This window comes from Schistocerca americana, chromosome 4 (assembly GCF_021461395.2).
Source record: "Schistocerca americana isolate TAMUIC-IGC-003095 chromosome 4, iqSchAmer2.1, whole genome shotgun sequence".
NCBI lineage: Eukaryota > Metazoa > Arthropoda > Insecta > Orthoptera > Acrididae > Schistocerca > Schistocerca americana.
The window spans coordinates 356,292,377-356,310,052 of record NC_060122.1 but is presented as its reverse complement, the minus strand read 5'-3'; the positions used below and the strand labels follow the sequence as shown (position 1 = coordinate 356,310,052).

The window sequence follows — 17,676 nt, the reverse complement described above, 5'->3', positions numbered from 1 at the left end:
TGTGATGAGGCGTTGACAACCAGTACCTTGACGGGTACTGGTGGTTTCACGTCTTCAACGTCGTTGAATCACTTTCCATAGATGCTCACGACAACAGCAAGCGAACAGTCGACGAGCGTCACCATTTTCGAGATGCTGCTTCCCGGCTTCTTCCTGTGCACCGGGCCGTAACAGTCTGCTCTTTGTCAAAGTTCCCTATGTCAGTGTACGCACCCCTCCCCCCCCCCCCCCCCAATGTGTGTTTCGTATCGCCGCTAGAACGAAATTCATGTTCTCACAAATATATACAGTACTAGCATCATAAATTACTGTAATTCCATTTAAAAAACGAAGTTGAAACCTGCTTCCCTATAATTTATGTAGCTTTGTCCGGAGCATGTACGTCATTCACTGAGAACTTTTGACAATTCATCTGGATGAAAACAGGATTATGTTTGAAATAGTATCGGAAATATTTGACATGAACGTCTCAGCTGAATCTCCTTGTAATAAGCCATAATATATCAAGGAATGGGACGCTTCGTAGTAAGCCAGATATAGCTCGCCTTAGCTGACGCCTCTAATCATGAAGAAGGATATAATGTACTTTGGATAGGAGCTTTCCGTGAACGCACAGTCTCATAAATCTGTTCTTCGCGCAATTAATCGTATGATCATTGTAAGACCGTAGGATGTCAAGACAGAAACCGTGGGTGTCTCGTATATCATATGCGACAGCAGCCTGACTCACTGGAACTTGAGCCAACTGCTGTGTCCCGATCACCTCAGAAGGCAGGCAGTGTTTGCGACAGCTGGCGTGCAGAGTACGGCAGCCAGACGGCGTGGCCTTGCACCGACTCGGCGCCCGTAACGGATCTCTACGCGTCTCCGCTCGCAGGCGCCTCCAACAGAAGCTTTCTAGATATTATTTGGAATAAATGTAGAAGGCGTAGCTCCAGTGCGATAGATAGCTGTGCACAATGGTACTCGCCCAGGCTGCTGTTACAAGTATGTGGCCACATACCAACTGTGGCGCGTTCTGTGTTGGTTGTTGCAGTGCACAAGGTGTTCTGCTAAACTGTTCGCCTCCGATTTTTCCTGAAACGTTTAAGATATTATAATCCTGTTTGTATCCAACTGAATTGTGAAAAAGTCCGCACTAAACGTTCTATAATGACTTTTCATAGCTATATTGGTATTAAGTTCCCTTTTTAAAACAGCAATTCCCACTGCTAGTACCGGAGCCCAGAAAGAGAAGAATTCAGTGTCGTTCCCATCTTCAAAATTTTATTACTAGCTTCAGAGACTCGCAAAATAGAGAACTTAGTATTTATCTAGGATTGCCATAATTTATGTCTGATAAACCGGAACATTTTTCTTAAACTGACAAAAAATGGGTGTAGTTTGGGAAGCAAAAACTGGGATACTTTTCTTACGCTTAAAAACAGTGAAAGATGCGACCACATTATCCCTTTTTAGTCAGAAGATTGCGAACCGCTACAACGAGCGGCTAACGGTAGGAAAATAAGAGGGTCACACAAGCAAGTCCTCTGCCCAGGCAGCTCAAATAATATCTATCCTTCAGTCAGACTATAAGCAAGGGGGAGAAGTAGCCGCTGTTGCGGCTGTGACCGTATTGAAAAGAAGGAAGAGGAGAAGGAAAAAGTTGCGGAGTCACCACATTACTGCCATAAGACTGCACAGGCTGTAGCCGTACAAAAGATTTAAACCAAAGTTATGTTTGCACATTTATTATTTTGTCGGTCAACTGCACTCCGAGGTACTTCATTCATGCTGCTCAGGCATGGCTCTGCAACTTTGTTCCTATCCACTGTCCTGCATTCACTTATTTGTTCACTGAATGGAAATGTACGTTTACGAAGCGAGCAATGAATTTCGTCAGATAAGATTGCTGTTTTTATTTCTTAGTAAAAATGGCTGAGTTTCAAGAGTCGAGGAGCCAAACAAAATGAGCTGTATACAAGGTAACTCGTACGAATTTCTTCGCGACGTCAAAGACAATGCCGGAAGAGACGAAATCTAATTGGCACCACAGACTGCTACAACATTCGCCTGTGGTGTTTCACTTCGAACTGCACAGAGAATATTTGCAGGAGCACGGGTGAGAGTCTAGCAATCTTTTTGAATCGCTTCCAGAGTACACGTTTGTTTCATGCTTTTTGCTAGCTAAGTGAAACTTAATATCTACTCTTCCCACATGTGCAATGGAAACGTAACGCTTACAAATTACACCTTTTTACTTCACAGCCACATCTCCCTTCTTTTATGAAGAACCATTCTTCTGAATATTTTTCCTGGAATGAACGCTTCCTCATTGGCAGTTTTCACTTGAAACAATGAAAGACTTTAATAACAACTTAACCGCGATACGACTCAGAGAAACAGAGAACCACGTTGCTGCGAAGCTTAAACTGAAATGAGATAGCTTTGATTATGCAGCTTAACAGCACGGATTGAAATAGAAATAGAATTTGGAAAAAGAATTTGGAGAAAAATAGTATGAGAATGTTTCTCTGAAATCCGGGGCGAACTGCCGTCCCGAAAGTAGTTTTCGGATCACCGATTTCTTTGATCTGAAATAGGGCCTGTCCCAGAAAACCAGGATCTCTGGCAACCCCAGATTTATCTAATTTGAAATTGAACCGATTGCTGTCTTATGGGGAAGTTCGTGATTTCGTTCCCAAACAAGGAAATACGTCGGATAACGAGAAAGTGCGGTTGACCGCTTCAATACCAACCAGTATGGTCCGCCTCGGTAGCTGCGCCGTCAACTCGGCAGATTGCTAAACGAAGTGGCCCGACTTTCATTCCCGGCGGGATGGGAAATTTTCGCCGTACGGGGACTGGGTGTTCTGCTGTCCTAACTCTCGTATCGTCATAACTGACATTACAATACTGAGGTGGCTGAGTGGACACACCTCTAAAGCCAATAAACTGAGAAAAAAGTATGCAAGGTCCACAGAGGAAATGTAGCTTTTGTTGTTTGTCTTTCACATGTGTCGGGTACAAGTTAGTTTGAAGAAATAAATACCTTTGGCAAACTAAGAGAATTTGAATATGTTGTTACTTTACGTAGAGTTGATGCCGATATCTCTGTGGACTTTCTTACAATTCATCTAACTGAAAACAGAATTATGATGTCTTAAACGATTCCGGAAATATTTTAGGTGAACAGCTCAGTAGAAACCTTCTACGGGTCAGTTAAAAGGAAAACATCACGAATGTGTATTGAGCTGTCCAGAATATTGCACCTATTATTGCAGTATTCAAGAAGAGTGTAATATTCCAGTTCCTAAGAGTGCCGGTGGTGGCAGATGAGAAAATGACCGAACCAACAATTTAATAAATCATAGTTGCAAAATACTGACGCGAATTATTCAGAGAAGAATGAAAAAACTCGTAGAAACCGACCCCATGGAAGGTGGCAAAATACAGAAACATCGGAACAACACTCACACTACCACTTGTCTTAGAAGATAGACCCGAGAAAGGGAGCCGGCCGAAGTGGCCGTGCGGTTCTAGGCGCTGCAGTCTGGAACCGCGAGACCGCTACGGTCGCAGATTCGAATCCTGCCTCGGGCATGGATGTGTGTGATGTCCTTAGGTTAGTTAGGTTTAACTAGTTCTAAGTTCTAGGGGACTAATGACCTCAGAAGTTGAGTCCCATAGTGCTCAGAACCAACCAACGGAGAAAGGGAAACCTACGTTCACAGCATTGGCAGATTCAGAAGAAGAATATTCTCTTTGAAACTAGAAGTCAGGAAGGAATAAGATACAGGGGGCAAAAGGTTATTTGCAAATTGTACAGAAACCAGATTGCACGTATATGAGTCGAAGACATGAAAGCGAAGCAATAGTTGAGAATGGGGTGAAACAGGGTTGTAGCTTGTGATGTTGCTCGGTATGTACATTGAGCAATCTGAGAAGAAAACCAAGGTGAATCTGGGAAGGTATGGTTCAAATAGATAAAATTAAAACCTTGACGTTTGCCGATGACATTGTAATTGTGTCAGATACCAAAGAACTTGGAAGATAAACTGAACAGAATTAGTAGTGCTTGATATAAGATGCTAGAGGCAGTAGGTGATTCTCTTTTTATTTTATTCGGGCAGCAAAATAACTGACGTAAGCAGACGTGATACTGGCAACAGAAAAAAATTTCTGAAAAAGAGAAATCTGTTAGCATCGAACATACATTTAAGCGTTACGATGTCTTGTTCGCGGGTACTTGTCTACGAAAGTGAAACGTGGACGATAAACAGTTCAGACAAGAAGAGAATAGAAGGTTTTAAAATGGGGTGCTGCAGGACAATGCTAAGATATATAATCTTTCACTGCGTTTTATTGGTAGGACACTTAGAAAATGTAACAGATCTGCTAAGGAGACTGCCTACACTACGCTTGTCCACCCTCTTTTATAATACTGCTGCGCGGTGTGGGATCCTTACCAGGTAGGACTGACAGTGTACTTCGAAAAAGTTCAAAGAAGATCAGCACGTTTTGTATTATCGCGAAATATGGGAGAGAGTGTCACTGAAATGATACAGGATTTGGACTGGACATCATTAAAGGAAAGGCGTTTTTCGTTGCGACAGAATCTTCTCACGAAATCCCAATCACCAGCTTTCTCCTCCGAATGCGAAAATATTTTGTTGACACCGACCTACACAGGGAGAAACGATCATCCCGATAAAATAAGGGAAATCAGAGCTCGTACGGAAAGATATAGGTGTTCGTTTTTTCCGCGCGCTAAACGAGATTGGAATAATAGAGAATTGTGAAGGTGGTTCGATGAACCCTCTGCCAGGCACTTGAATGTGATTTGCAGAGTATCCATGTAGATGCAGACGTTGACTGTAACCGAAAGCTGTTAAGACAACCATCAGTCTCTTTAGTGGCTTGATGGCCAAGTGGTGTTAAATAAATGCAATTCCAGCGTGATGCAAGGCGTATGTTTTAACATCACGTCGTCGGCCTTGATGCAAGTTTCCCTGCTTACTTGCGGAAGTAGTTTGTCGTTAAGTTTCAAGAAGTTTACTAGACTCGGTTTGTAGACTTCTTCCTCCGTAGAAAGTGTAAGACTGTCACTGAGAATTGAACTGATGACCACCACGTACTAATGAAGCAATGTTAACCACTACACGATGTTCGCTTCATCAGGAATATTTTTACTTCGGATAAAAGTTAACGGAGCTATCTATGGAGTCAGTTCGCTAACTTCATGATGGCCATCGTTCAAGCGTCTCCGAATCTAGGGTTTGGGAAAACTGAAAAGTTAGAATGATTAACTGCGGATTTTCAATTCGAACTTGAAAGGTTTTCGCGGAGCCACACGCATTTAATTTTATACAGGAGCTCATCGAAGCAGTTTTAGAGCTTTTCGCGGCAAAATGTTTCTTAGTTATATGTTGCATTGCAGTTGTTTCGTATAAAACATTATAGTTTGTAAATTTTTTCAGCATTGTGTGAATTACATGGTGACTCTTTTCTGTGGCTCTCATGATCTCATGGAACTTTTTTTTTTTATCTTAGTGATTTTCAGAGACAGTGTTCAAGCTGCCATGTGATGAATATTGTTTTAAGGATGTTCGTAAAACTGTCGTTCGTTCACATTAATGCACAAATGGCATGTGCTTGCTGCTGATTATCCTAACACACTCAAAACAACCACATGTTTCGCGAATAATAGCAGCAGCTTCAGTCAGACGAGCAACCAGCTTTCCTGGAGTGTCTGTGTTACGTACACTTGGCCACGCTACTGCCCCCTCCCCCCCCTCCGTCCCCCCCCCCCACCCCCCCACACACCAAATCCATCAATTGGGGAAAACATTGTCTAAATGTTCTCAGACATCAGTGGCAAAGTGTGGTCATACTGGACCATATTCGCTGCCTGACTGCTAGCGCGACGTTCTCCAACATTACTGATAGTACCTCACGGAGGAAGATGCGGCAATTTCCTTTGCCGAACATGTTAGACAGAGGATGCCAGTTGTAAATGACTGTGAACGGACGACGTCTGCAGAAACATCTCTAAAACAACATTAGTCACGCGACATGGCGGTTTGAACACCGTGTCTGAACAACGCTAGCGTGAAAATGTTCAAATGTGTGTGAATTCCTAAGGGACCAAACGGCTAAGGTCATCGGTCCCTAGACTTACACACTACTTACACTAACTTGTGCTAAGAACAACACTCGAACCTCTGGCGGGAGGGGCCGCGCAGTCCGTGACATGACGCCTCTAGCGTGAAAACCACCTACAATAACATATGATACAAAAGAATGAAAGATAGGATCTGTTGACAGGACAAACCGCTGGGTTAGGTTAGGTGTGTGTGTGTGGGGGGGGGGGGGGGGGGGGGTAGAAACGGTAGAGGTACACTAAGGCTTGGCTCCAGCAAGCAAGTTCAAGTGAGCGTAGGTTGCACAGCTATGCAGAGGTGAAAAGGCCTACACAAGATAGACTAGCATGGAGAGCTGCAGCGAACTGAAGACCACAACAAGAAGAACATAAAGGAGTTACAGGCAGCATCACACCAGTCGAAGGATTGACTAATGTAATATAATAACAGTACTATTACAGGGTGTTACAAAAAGGTACGGCCAAACTTTCAGTAAACATTCCTCACACACAAAGAAAGAAAATATGTTATGTGGACATGTGTCCGGAAACGCTTACTTTCCATGTTAGAGCTCATTTTATTACTTCTCTTCAAATCACATTAATCATGGAATGGAAACACACAGCAACAGAACGTACCAGCGTGACTTCAAACACTATGTTACGGGAAATGTTCAAAATGTCCTCCGTTAGCGATGATACATGCATCCACCCTCCGTCGCATGGAATGCCTGATGCGTTGATGCAGCCCTGGAGAATGGCGTATTGTATCACAGCCGTCCACAATACGAGCACGAAGAGTCTCTACCTTTGGTACCGGGGTTGCGTAGACAAGAGCTTTCAAATGCCCCCGTAAATGAAAGTCAAGAGGGTTGACGTCAGGAGAGCGTGGAGGCCATGGAATTGGTCCGCCTCTACCAATCCGTCGGTCACCGAATCTGTTGTTGAGAAGCGTACGAACACTTCGACTGAAATGTGCAGGAGCTCCATCGTGCATGAACCACATGTTGTGTCGTACTTGTAAAGGCACATGTTCTAGCAGCACATGAAATCATGATAACGTGCTCCATTGAGCGTAGGTGGAAGAACATGAGGCCCAATCAAGACATCACCAACAATGCCTGCCCAAACGTTCACAGAAAATCTGTGTTGATGACGTGATTAAACAATTGCGTGCGGATTCTCGTCAGCCCACACATGTTGATTGTGAAAATTTACAATTTTATCACGTTGGAATGAAGCCTCATCCGTAAAGAGAACATTTGCACTGAAATGAGGATTGACACATTGTTGGATGAAGCATTCGCAGAAGTGTACCCGTGGAGGCCAATCAGCTGCTGATAGTGCCTGCACACGCTGTACATGGTACGGAAACAACTGGTTCTCCCGTAGCACTCTCCATACAGTGACGTGGTCAACGTTACCTTGTACAGAAGCAACTTCTCTGACGCTGACATTAGGGTTATCGTCAACTGCACGAAGAATTGCCTTGTCCATTGCAGGTGTCCTCGTCGTTCTAGGTCTTCCCCAGTCGCGAGTCATAGGCTGGAATGTTCCGTGCTCCCTAAGACGCCGATCAATTGCTTCGAACGTCTTCCTATCGGGACACCTTCGTTCTGGAAATCTGTCTCGATACAAACGTACCGCGCCACAGCTATTGCCCCGTGCTAATCCATACATCAAATGGGCATCTGCCAACACCGCATTTGTAAACATTGCACTGACTGCAAAACCACGTTCGTGATGAACACTAACCTGTTGATGCTACGTACTGATGTGCTTGATGCTAGTACTGTAGAGCAATGAGTCGCATGTCAACACAAGCACCGAAGTCAACATTACCTTCCTTCAATTGGGCCAACTGGCGGTGAATCGAGAAAGTACAGTACATACTGACGAAACTAAAATGAGCTCTAACATGGAAATTAAGCGTTTCCGGAGACATGTCCACATAACATCTTTTCTTTATTTGTGCGTGAGGAATGTTTCCTGAAAGTTTGGCCGTAGCTTTTTGTAACACCCTATATAGAAAGAAAGTTTAACTCGATCTATGTGCCATTATAATGCTATCAGAAGCAACTGTAGTTGTGTCTCTAGCCTCGCACGGTTTTTACACGACCTTTTCGTGACTGGTGCGTTTTACTGATGGTCCCCAGTGGTTACGTCTTCGAGAGAGCAGTTGACCGGATTCATTGTCGTATATTTCTCTGTAATTAAAGCGAGAGCAATGTGATTCGGCGCTCGTGTTTGTGAATAGAAACCGTGCCTGTTGAGAGAGTGTGATATTACGTGCGTTGGCCGGTGGTTAGCACGGGATTGATTTTGTGTTGCGTATCTCAGCACTCCCTCGGCTCGCGTTAATACGATCACTCTCCCAATTTGCCAAGAGTGGAAATTTAACAACCTGGAATCCCGAGGACAATTTATTGATTCGTATCGTCGACGGACTCTGCGTTCGCACGTGGAAAGAACGCTGTCATCGGTTCTGGCTGCATTTTAGCCGTGAATGTTCCCGTCATCGTGTTACCACGTTGGAAATTTTTTCCACAAAAATTTTGAACTTATCAATGATAAAGAAATGCTTTCGGAAACTAGAAACCAGACTGCAGTTATAGGAGTCGAATGACATGAGAAGGGCGCAGTAGTGACAAGGTAAGTGACTCAAGGTCGAAGCTTTCCCTCGCGTTATTCAATCTGCACGTAGAGTAAGTAGTAAATGAAACCAACGAGACATTGTGAAAAGGAATTTATGTTCAGGGAGAAGAAATTAAAATTTTAAGGTTTGACGATGACATTCTAATTCTGTCACAGGCGGTTAAGGACTTGGGCGGCCAGTTCAACGGAATGAACAGTAACTTGGAGAGGTTATCAGATGATTATCAACCATAGTAACGGAGTGTGGACGAATTTAGTCAAAATTTTCCAAGGAGATTAGATTAGGAAATGACACTAAGAGTAAGAGATGAGTTTTGCAATTTGAGCATCAAAGTAAATGACGTTGACCGAAGTTGGGAAGACTGGAAATAGCAAGACAAGCATTGTTGAAAACGAGAAATTTGTTAACATCAAATGTAAATCTAAGTTTTAGGAAGTCTTTTCTAAAGGTGTGTAGTACGAAAATGCCAACGGCCTTGCCGCAGTGGTAACACCGGTTCCCGTCAGATCACCGAAGTTAAACGCCGTCGGGTTTGGCTAGCACTTGGATGGGTGACCGTCGTCTGCCGAGCGCTGTTGGCAAGCGGGGTGCACTCAGCTCTTGTGAGGCAAATTGAGGAGCTACTTGACTGAGAAATAGCGGCTCCGTTCACGAAAACTGATAACGGCCAGGAGAGCGGTGTGTGGTCCACACCTTCCTCCATATCCGCATCCAGTGACGCCTATGGGCTGAGGTTGACACGGTGGTCGGTCAGTGCCGTTAGGGTCTTCTGAGATCTGTTCGGACGGAGTTTAGTTTAGCTTAGTAGTGCGAATATGGAGCGTGAACGATAAGAGTTTAGACAAGAAGAGAATATACACTACTGGCCATTAAAATTGCTACACCAAGAAGAAATGCAGATGATAAACGGGTATTAATTGGACAAATATGTTTTACTAGAACTGACATGTGATTACATTTTCACGCAATTTGGTTGCATAGTTCCTGAGAGATCAGTACCCAGAACAACCACATCTGGCCGTAATAACGGCCTTGATACCCCTGGGCATTGAGTCAAACAGAGCTTGGATGGCGTGTACCGGTACAGCTGCCCATGCAGCTTCAACACGATACCACAGTTTATGAAGAGTAGTGACTGGCGTATTGTGACGAGCCAGTTGCTCGGCCACCATTGACCAGACGTTTTCAATTGGTGAGAGATCTGGAGAATGTGCTGGCCAGGACAGCAGTCGAACATTTTCTGTATCCAGGAAGGCCCGTACAGGACCTGCAACATGCGGTCGTGCATTATCCTGCTGAAATGTAGGGTTTCACAGGGATCGAATGAAGGGTAGAGTCATGGGTCGTAGCACATGTGAAATGTAACGTCCACTGTTCAAAGTGCCGTCATTGCGAACAACAGGTGACCGAGACGTGTAACCAATTGCACCCCATACCATCACGCCGGGTGATACGCCAGTATGTATGGCGATGACGAAAACACGCTTCCAATGTGCGTTCACCGCGTTGTCCCAAACACGGATGCAACCATCATGATGCTGTAAACAGAACCTGGATTCATCCGAAAAAATGACGTTTTGCCATTCGTGCACCCAGGTTCGTCGTTGAGTACACCATGGCAGGCGCTCCTGTCTGTGATGGTAACCGCAGCCATGGTCTCCGAGCTGATAGTCCATGCTGCTGCAAACGTCGTCGAACTGTTCGTGCAGATGGTTGTTGCCTTGCAAACGTCCCCATCTGTTGACTCAGGGATCGAGACGTGGCTGCACGATCCGTTACAGCCTTGCGGATAAGATGCCTGTCATCTCGACTGCTAGTGATACGAGGCCGTTTGGGTCCAGCACGGCGTTCCGTATTACCCTCCTGAACCCACTGATTCCATATTCTGGAATTGGATTTCGACCAACGCGAGCAGCTATGTCGCGATACGATAAACCGCAATCGCGATAGGCTTCAATCCGACCTTTATCAAAGTGGGAAACGCAATGGTACGCATTTCTCCTCCTTACACGAGGCATCACAACAACGTTTCACCAGGCAACGCCGGTCAATTGCTGTTTGTGTATGAGAAACCGGTTGGAAACTTTCCTCATGTCAGCACGTTGTAGGTGTCGCCATCGGCGCCAACCTTGTGTGAATGTTCTGAAAAGCTAATCATTTGCATATCAGAGCATCTTCTTCCTGTCGGTTAAATTTCGCGTCCGTAGCACGTCATCTTCGTGGTGTAGCAATTTTAATGGCCAGTAGTGTAAAATTTTCGAATGAGGTGCTGCACAAGAAAGTTGAGAGTAGACCGAATAGCTGGTGTGGAGGTCTGATTCGAATTGGCGGAAGGAGAAATTTAATGCACATCAGACTAAATGAGGGGTTGAAAGCACACATCCTGAGGGGCAGGAGGTATGGGGGCAAAAATTGGTGTGTGAGACCAAGACTTGACTGTACAATATACCTAAGCTGTTTTCTAGTGGACGTAGGATGCATGAGTTATGCACGGATGAACAGACTTGCATGTGACGGTACGCGTAGAGAACCGCATCAAACCATTCCTCAAGTTAAAAACCAAACATAAGTAATAGCTGTTTGCCCGTCAGGGATTTCGAATATCAAGACGTGAGAGGTGTGACTTTCAATAACGGTTTACGTGATCGCGCTGGCTAATTAAGAGTAAACCTGACGTAAACAAACACAAGCGCGGTGATTAATCAGAAGCCGCAGCAAACGTACACTCGTGTTGTTACTCTCGTGGAGATAGATCCTACTTATGTATTAGATATTTTACTGCTAAATTACATTAAATGAACTTTAAGATATTGTAATGTATTAACAGCCATGGACCTTTTTCTTAATCACGCTTTAGCTGTGTAATTTTTATTTCAAAAATCGAATACAGTCAAACAGTCACAGTCTCTGCACTGTTGCGCTCTGTTTGTAACTCTGTCAATGCGCAGTATGAAAACGGCTGAGACTGCTTTCTGCTATGTAGTAAACACGCGTGTGGAACACGCTTAAGAAGTGCCGAGAAATAGTTGTTCTTAGAGCACTTGCCCGCGAAAGGCAAAGGCCCGAGTTCGAGTCTCGGTCCGGCACGCAGTTTTAATCTGCCGGGAAGTTTCACGTTGTTCTTAACGTTTGTCATAAATTTGCAGAGAAATTGGCTTTAAATTTGATGCAGTTGAGATACAGATGCACATTAGATGTATAGTGGAATCGGCAGCGTAGTGTGCAATTTGTGGATCGCTGGTTCAAGTCTAGCCTTGGTCATCCTTTTTTCTATTTGAAATACCTACATCTCGTAATTGTAAAAATCATTATAAATTTTTACGAATAATCCACGTCTTCTTGTTTCTATCCACATATTGCACGCGAAATTCCTGCTTTCATTTCAAATATAAATTCTTAGTTATCGTTTTTTCACAGAAAATTGGTAATAAAGCTTGCTGAAATTAAGAAAACATGATAATTTAATTTTTTTAGTTCAAAAATGAAAAACCAAATACACTTTATTTGGATTATGTCCGTTGTTTTATACCACAGATCTAGTCTCATACGAACCAGAGTGGTAAGTGCTGTAGAAACATGAAAAACAATCCTTTTCACAGCATCGAGAACACCATACAAGTGATAAATTTTTACGATTGCCACTGTGTTGTTACAATAAGAACCCAACAGAACTGATCTGGAGCGAAGTTCAGGGATTTGTCACGAGAAATAACAAGACTGTTAATCAGCCAGACGTACTGGAACTAAGGCACGCACACTTTTTTTTTTTTATACATGTCACTGCCGAACGCCGGCGGGATATAGAACGGCACGTGATAAAAGGAGAAATTGCGGCGCTTGGGTGGCTTCGTGGATTCTGTTGTTGATCGATTCGTTATCATAGTAGCAGATGACAGTTCCAAAACTGAAATGTATTTCTCGAATTCGGATAAGGAAGGAGCTAATAGATCACAACACATCTGACTGTAATTAATACCTTCAGGCCTCAGTATCCAACAATACGGTCAAATCTCTGCTGTATGCTTATGCATTACACACAGCTCGCTCAGAACAATTACCATGGTGTTTAGGGATTTTCATCACTTTTGTTTGTAATTAGACTACCATGTTAGGTGAGAACGAGAGCATGTTATGCTTCCCGTCTGGTCACCTAAGAAGCAAGCTTGTGGTAGTGCTGGAGTTATGCCGAGTATAATTTCATTCTGTTTGAAAATTATGACATTCGAATGTTTCTCTGTTCGTCTCTTTTTACGTCAGAACTGCAACTTCTCACATCATTGCAGGTTAGATGGACCAGCTGGCTGGCCAACACTAACCAAGTTAAATGCACTGGTAAAGCTGTTCAAAATGGTTCAAATGGCTCTGAGCACTATGGGACTCAACTTCTGAGGTCATTAGTTCCCTAGAACTTAGAACTAGTTAAACCTAACCAACCTAAGGACAGCACAGACATCCATGCCCGAGGCAGGATACGAACCTGCGACCGTAGCGGTCTCGCGGTTCCAGACTGCAGCGCCTAGAACCGCACGGCCACTTCGGCCGACGGTAAAGCTGTTATCCTGCGTTATCGCTCCATCTGTGTGCGTGTAACACAGCATAAAACGTATCCTTATGATCATACTTGACTGTACTGGACACAGCTTGGCTTCCGCTCCACATGAAACGATATCCAGTGAGATTCAGGCAAATGGCGAAGAATACCTGATGTAATTTTTACATCAGGATTATTCTCGTGATGAACAGTGCGCATTTGTCGGCTACAATAATGCAATAAAAGTCGAATATTTATTAACAAAGTACAGCAGAGACTTAGAAAGAAGTGGCTTCAGTGCCCACGCCTAACCAATTCAAAATGGTGCTCTCTTTTCCAACACAGTATTAACCACCAAAATAACTCCTGTAGTTGATTGTGAAAGCTGTGAAAACGTTGGTTCCTAGTGCCACAGCGTAATCTCAGGCAAATTCGCTGCAGAAGATAACTCGGGCAGTAGCTTCTTGTTCATTGACCTTTAAACTAAACTGAAAATAAATAAATAAATCATAAAATTTTGTCATAGTAATGATCATAATCAATCTTCTGGCAGTTATCTATTTAGTTGTGTGCTTTATAATGAAAATTTCTACTAGAAAATGGGAATTTGCAAAAATCGAAAAGAACTGGAGATAAAATCCAACATAATACTATTATAGTGCTAAGTGTTTGTAAGTTATATTCTATATGTAGTGTGCTATATTGCTTTCGGAAATCTTAATGGTTCAATGAGCACCTAGAATTTTGCCACTGGTTTGGTGTGCGATAGTTATTTGTGAACAGTTCTGTAGAAATGTTCGATAGAGTAGGAACCTATAAATTCTGAAGGAGACTATGTTTATGTGCAATAAAAGTGTTCACTGACAACGATTACGCCTGGAATTAAACATGTCTTTCACAGAGGGGTGTTATTGACCAAGGGGAGGGAGAACACTGAAGACTTGTGTACCCGAACATGACCCGAAATTGTAAAATAAAAACAGTTCGCGTAGCAGCTGTCGGTTGTCCACATATTTTGAGTTTCAGATGTTGCAGATTTTTAGAAAATCTATTCTGATAGTCTTCTGAAGATACTACGGGAAGAAGCGTAATCTTTTCACGTAAATCACTGTTCAAAATGTTTCATTTTTTTTTTTTTTTTCACACGCATTCATCGCCTAATATTCTATAAAATGTCACCGACACGGTTCAACTGCTGGTCGTGCCTTTCTGCGCTGCGATTTTCTGATGCAGTCATCACCAAGTAACTTTAGATCTCAGCTACAGACTATTTGAAGACACATTTCCAGGAGTAATAATAAACGTAATAACAGTAACTGTAATTAAATTAATGTGTGCTCTCTCTCCCCCCCCCTTTCCCCTCTCTCACCCCCTCCTTCTCCACCCACCCAACCACCCCACCTCGTCTCTCTCTCTCTCTCTCTCTCTCTCTCTCTCTCTCTCTCTCTCTCTCTCTCTCTCTCTCGTTATCCTTTTGGGCAAGAGGGAAAGGCAGTGGTGCCGAAGATGGGTTAAGATTTTGGAAACATCGTGGTACTGGGAAAGTTGTCGGGTTGGTACTACTGAACCCCAGCGAAAAGCGATTGTCATTTGTAAGTAGAATGTTAGTGTGTGGAGAAGTACTCTGATGAATAACTGGTAAATGGTAATAAGTAGCTGCCACGAAAGGGGTAGGGGAGTGCAGCAGAGTTAGAAACAAGATAGGTTCATACTGGCCATTTGTGTGGAGAAATTGGTACAGAGACGGCTATGTTTTTCAGTGTTTTAAGTAAATGACATGGGTAGTTATGACAGTCAACAAAAATTAACACAAGGTTGCATCAATGAGTAATGAAAGACAGGCGCCCCTGAGAGGACGCAATCATAAGAGGGTTGAGGAAAAGGAACCATGATATCGCTTCAGTAAGAGCAGTGAGCTAGAGCTAAAAGTAATGGGATTTTGAGGCAGGGCTGCCCTGTCCAAGACATCGTGTCACAGAAGACAATACTCTTCAGCGGATAACGTGCTAAACTCAGTTGACGAATGGAGGGTAAGTGAAATAATGTCTGCTGAGTCAGCAGTTCTATTGCTTCTTCAGTTAGGCAAGATTATGTACAATGAATTTCCAAAGGATCGTATCATTTTCATTGTTTGATTCGAGCTGTAAACCATGGATACGGATGTGTGATGATAGTAAGTCACGATATACTCTGTTAGTTGGATTAAAGAGCGATCTACTGTTAACAATTACACAAATACTTCAGGTGTCATTTGATAAAGGTGACAATTGTCAGCACGATAAGATTTATCAAAGGCGCATCTTCTTTGGTACGAACCGTTTTAATGATATGTCGGAAATGGTATATCGGCAGAAAAGAGTTATCAGGGCAAGATGCAGTTCCTGTTCCATTATTTCTGCCGTCTCAGGCGTAACTTGTGAAACATAATGTTTGGTACCACGTGGTTGCTAAGACTAATTCAACCTGTGATATTTGTCAAAGTTGAACGTGCTTATTATTAATAAAGAAGTATGTACAGTATCATGCTTGTGTTTTATTATTTTTTAACCACTTTGCAGCTCCAGTCTTGTGGATATGTTTTAAAACTGAGGCTGGTTCTAGGATTTCAGTGCAAGGTAGTGGTAGTCTGTGCTGAAATTTGAGGTGTTCATCTGGAATGGCACAGTATTCGAGTGATTAGGAGGTTATGATTTTTTCATACATCTCCCTACATGTAAATTCTTGTGGTTTACTATATATTCAAACACATTGAAATTTTAAATTTCTATGATGCTAGATATTTATGATCAAAGGGGATTCTTTGACAGTAAGAACACAAGGCACTGGATGGTAGTTTGATAATTTTCTGCCAGAACTTTTAAAGTGAGAACTTGGGCAGTTAATGCTTTCTTGTGCTACCCTCATCTTACACCACTTATATCACAAGTTATCGATGTTTCTGTACAGTCCAGTGCTTCTTTCGTTCTCTTTCTTTCTCTTCTGATTTATTTACTCATTTTGTGTTGTAATCTCCCTCACATGTATTTACTTCTTGTCTCTTCTTTTAGCTACTTGTTTCTTGTTGCATGACTGTGAGGGACAGGGTTAAGATTCTTGCCCATCCACACGTAATTACTTTTTCCATGATTTGTGTACATAGACAAATGGCTTATGGTTCTCTCATCAAATCCACGAACAGTTGCATGCCCCTTCTTCAACTCAGGTAGTTTCAGCCTGTAATATGTACAGTCAAAGCAACAGTTTAGTGATTGTGTATGAGACAGAAAAGAAAATCTAACATGTTATAATATATGTGGATATGGCAATCCTATGATTATTTGCAAAAAATGTGAGATGAATAGTTTAGAACTCTTGCTGGTTGGTGTTGAAACTTATCAGTTACCTGTTAACTACAATTGCTTACTAAAATTGTTGTAGTAGTAACTATTGACAAATGTATTCTTACAATTATTCTTTTCTTTCCAGACGAGAAAAAGCCATAGAGGATTTAGCCGTGAAGCCAATTACACAGTTCCCAGTCAGCTTGGATGATGAGGTAATGCATTGTCAAACATATTTATATTGCTAACAATTCAGTACTTTTTCATGCTGAGGCTTATTATTTTGTAGGTAATTATACTTTTTAGTGTCGTTGGGTACTTCAGTTGACGATCTGAATTCTGAATATGACAGTAAATACACAAAAGCAAAGATAAAAAATAATAGGACTTGAGTAAGAGCGCTAGTCCTAATTAGTAAAATTATAAAGTGTGTAACTTATACTTGAAATGATGGAACAGAAAATAAATTTCAATCCATAAAAGTTTGTATTTGGTATAAAACTCACTCCTTTTTCATTTATATTTGCAATATGTAGGTAGAGGAAACAGACCTTTTACACAAGTGCTAATTTTTTTTGTGTGAACACAAATTTATTGACATTTGTGGAAGGATCACATTCACCAAAAGTAGTCATCATGCTAGAGAATTTGCCAAAAACTGAGAAACTGTCAGAGGTAGAAAAGTTGGTATACCAAAACAGGGTGGACCTAAGGCACAAAACAAACAAGATTTCCCAAACGTTATGCTTAAAAATTATACAGATTATAGAGGATCGTAAACTGAGTATTTTTGAACTAAGGAATCAATGGCCAGAATGTATCTGGCAGTAAGTGGTACTGGATGAAGAGAACAAGTGAAGTACATTTGCATAACAGACAACTGTCTGACACATACTGTTCGTGCAAACCAAGGAGACACTCAGTGCGGTGGCTAATGGGAGTCATGGTAAATGGAAAATGCCTTGACAGTCACTCCTATCAGCCATCATGCTGAGTGTCAACTTAGTTTGTGCGAATAATAAACGTGGGTGGTGCTAACTTGGGAAAC

At 42.5% G+C, this 17,676-nt stretch overlaps 1 protein-coding gene across 7 annotated transcripts in view; it reads left to right on the top strand.

Annotated features, from left to right (window-relative positions):
- LOC124613056 (multiple PDZ domain protein-like) overlaps positions 1-17,676 on the top strand; it is a 1,056,684-nt gene that overhangs the window by 892,707 nt on the left and 146,301 nt on the right. For all 7 annotated transcript variants that reach the window (XR_006979603.1, XM_047141637.1, XM_047141635.1 and 4 more), the window contains one exon: positions 16,774-16,843. Coding sequence is in view for 6 of the 7 variants with exons in the window: in XM_047141637.1 (XP_046997593.1) it covers positions 16,774-16,843 (70 nt within the window). In the remaining variant the exon portion in view is untranslated. The remainder of the gene's footprint in view (positions 1-16,773; positions 16,844-17,676) is intronic.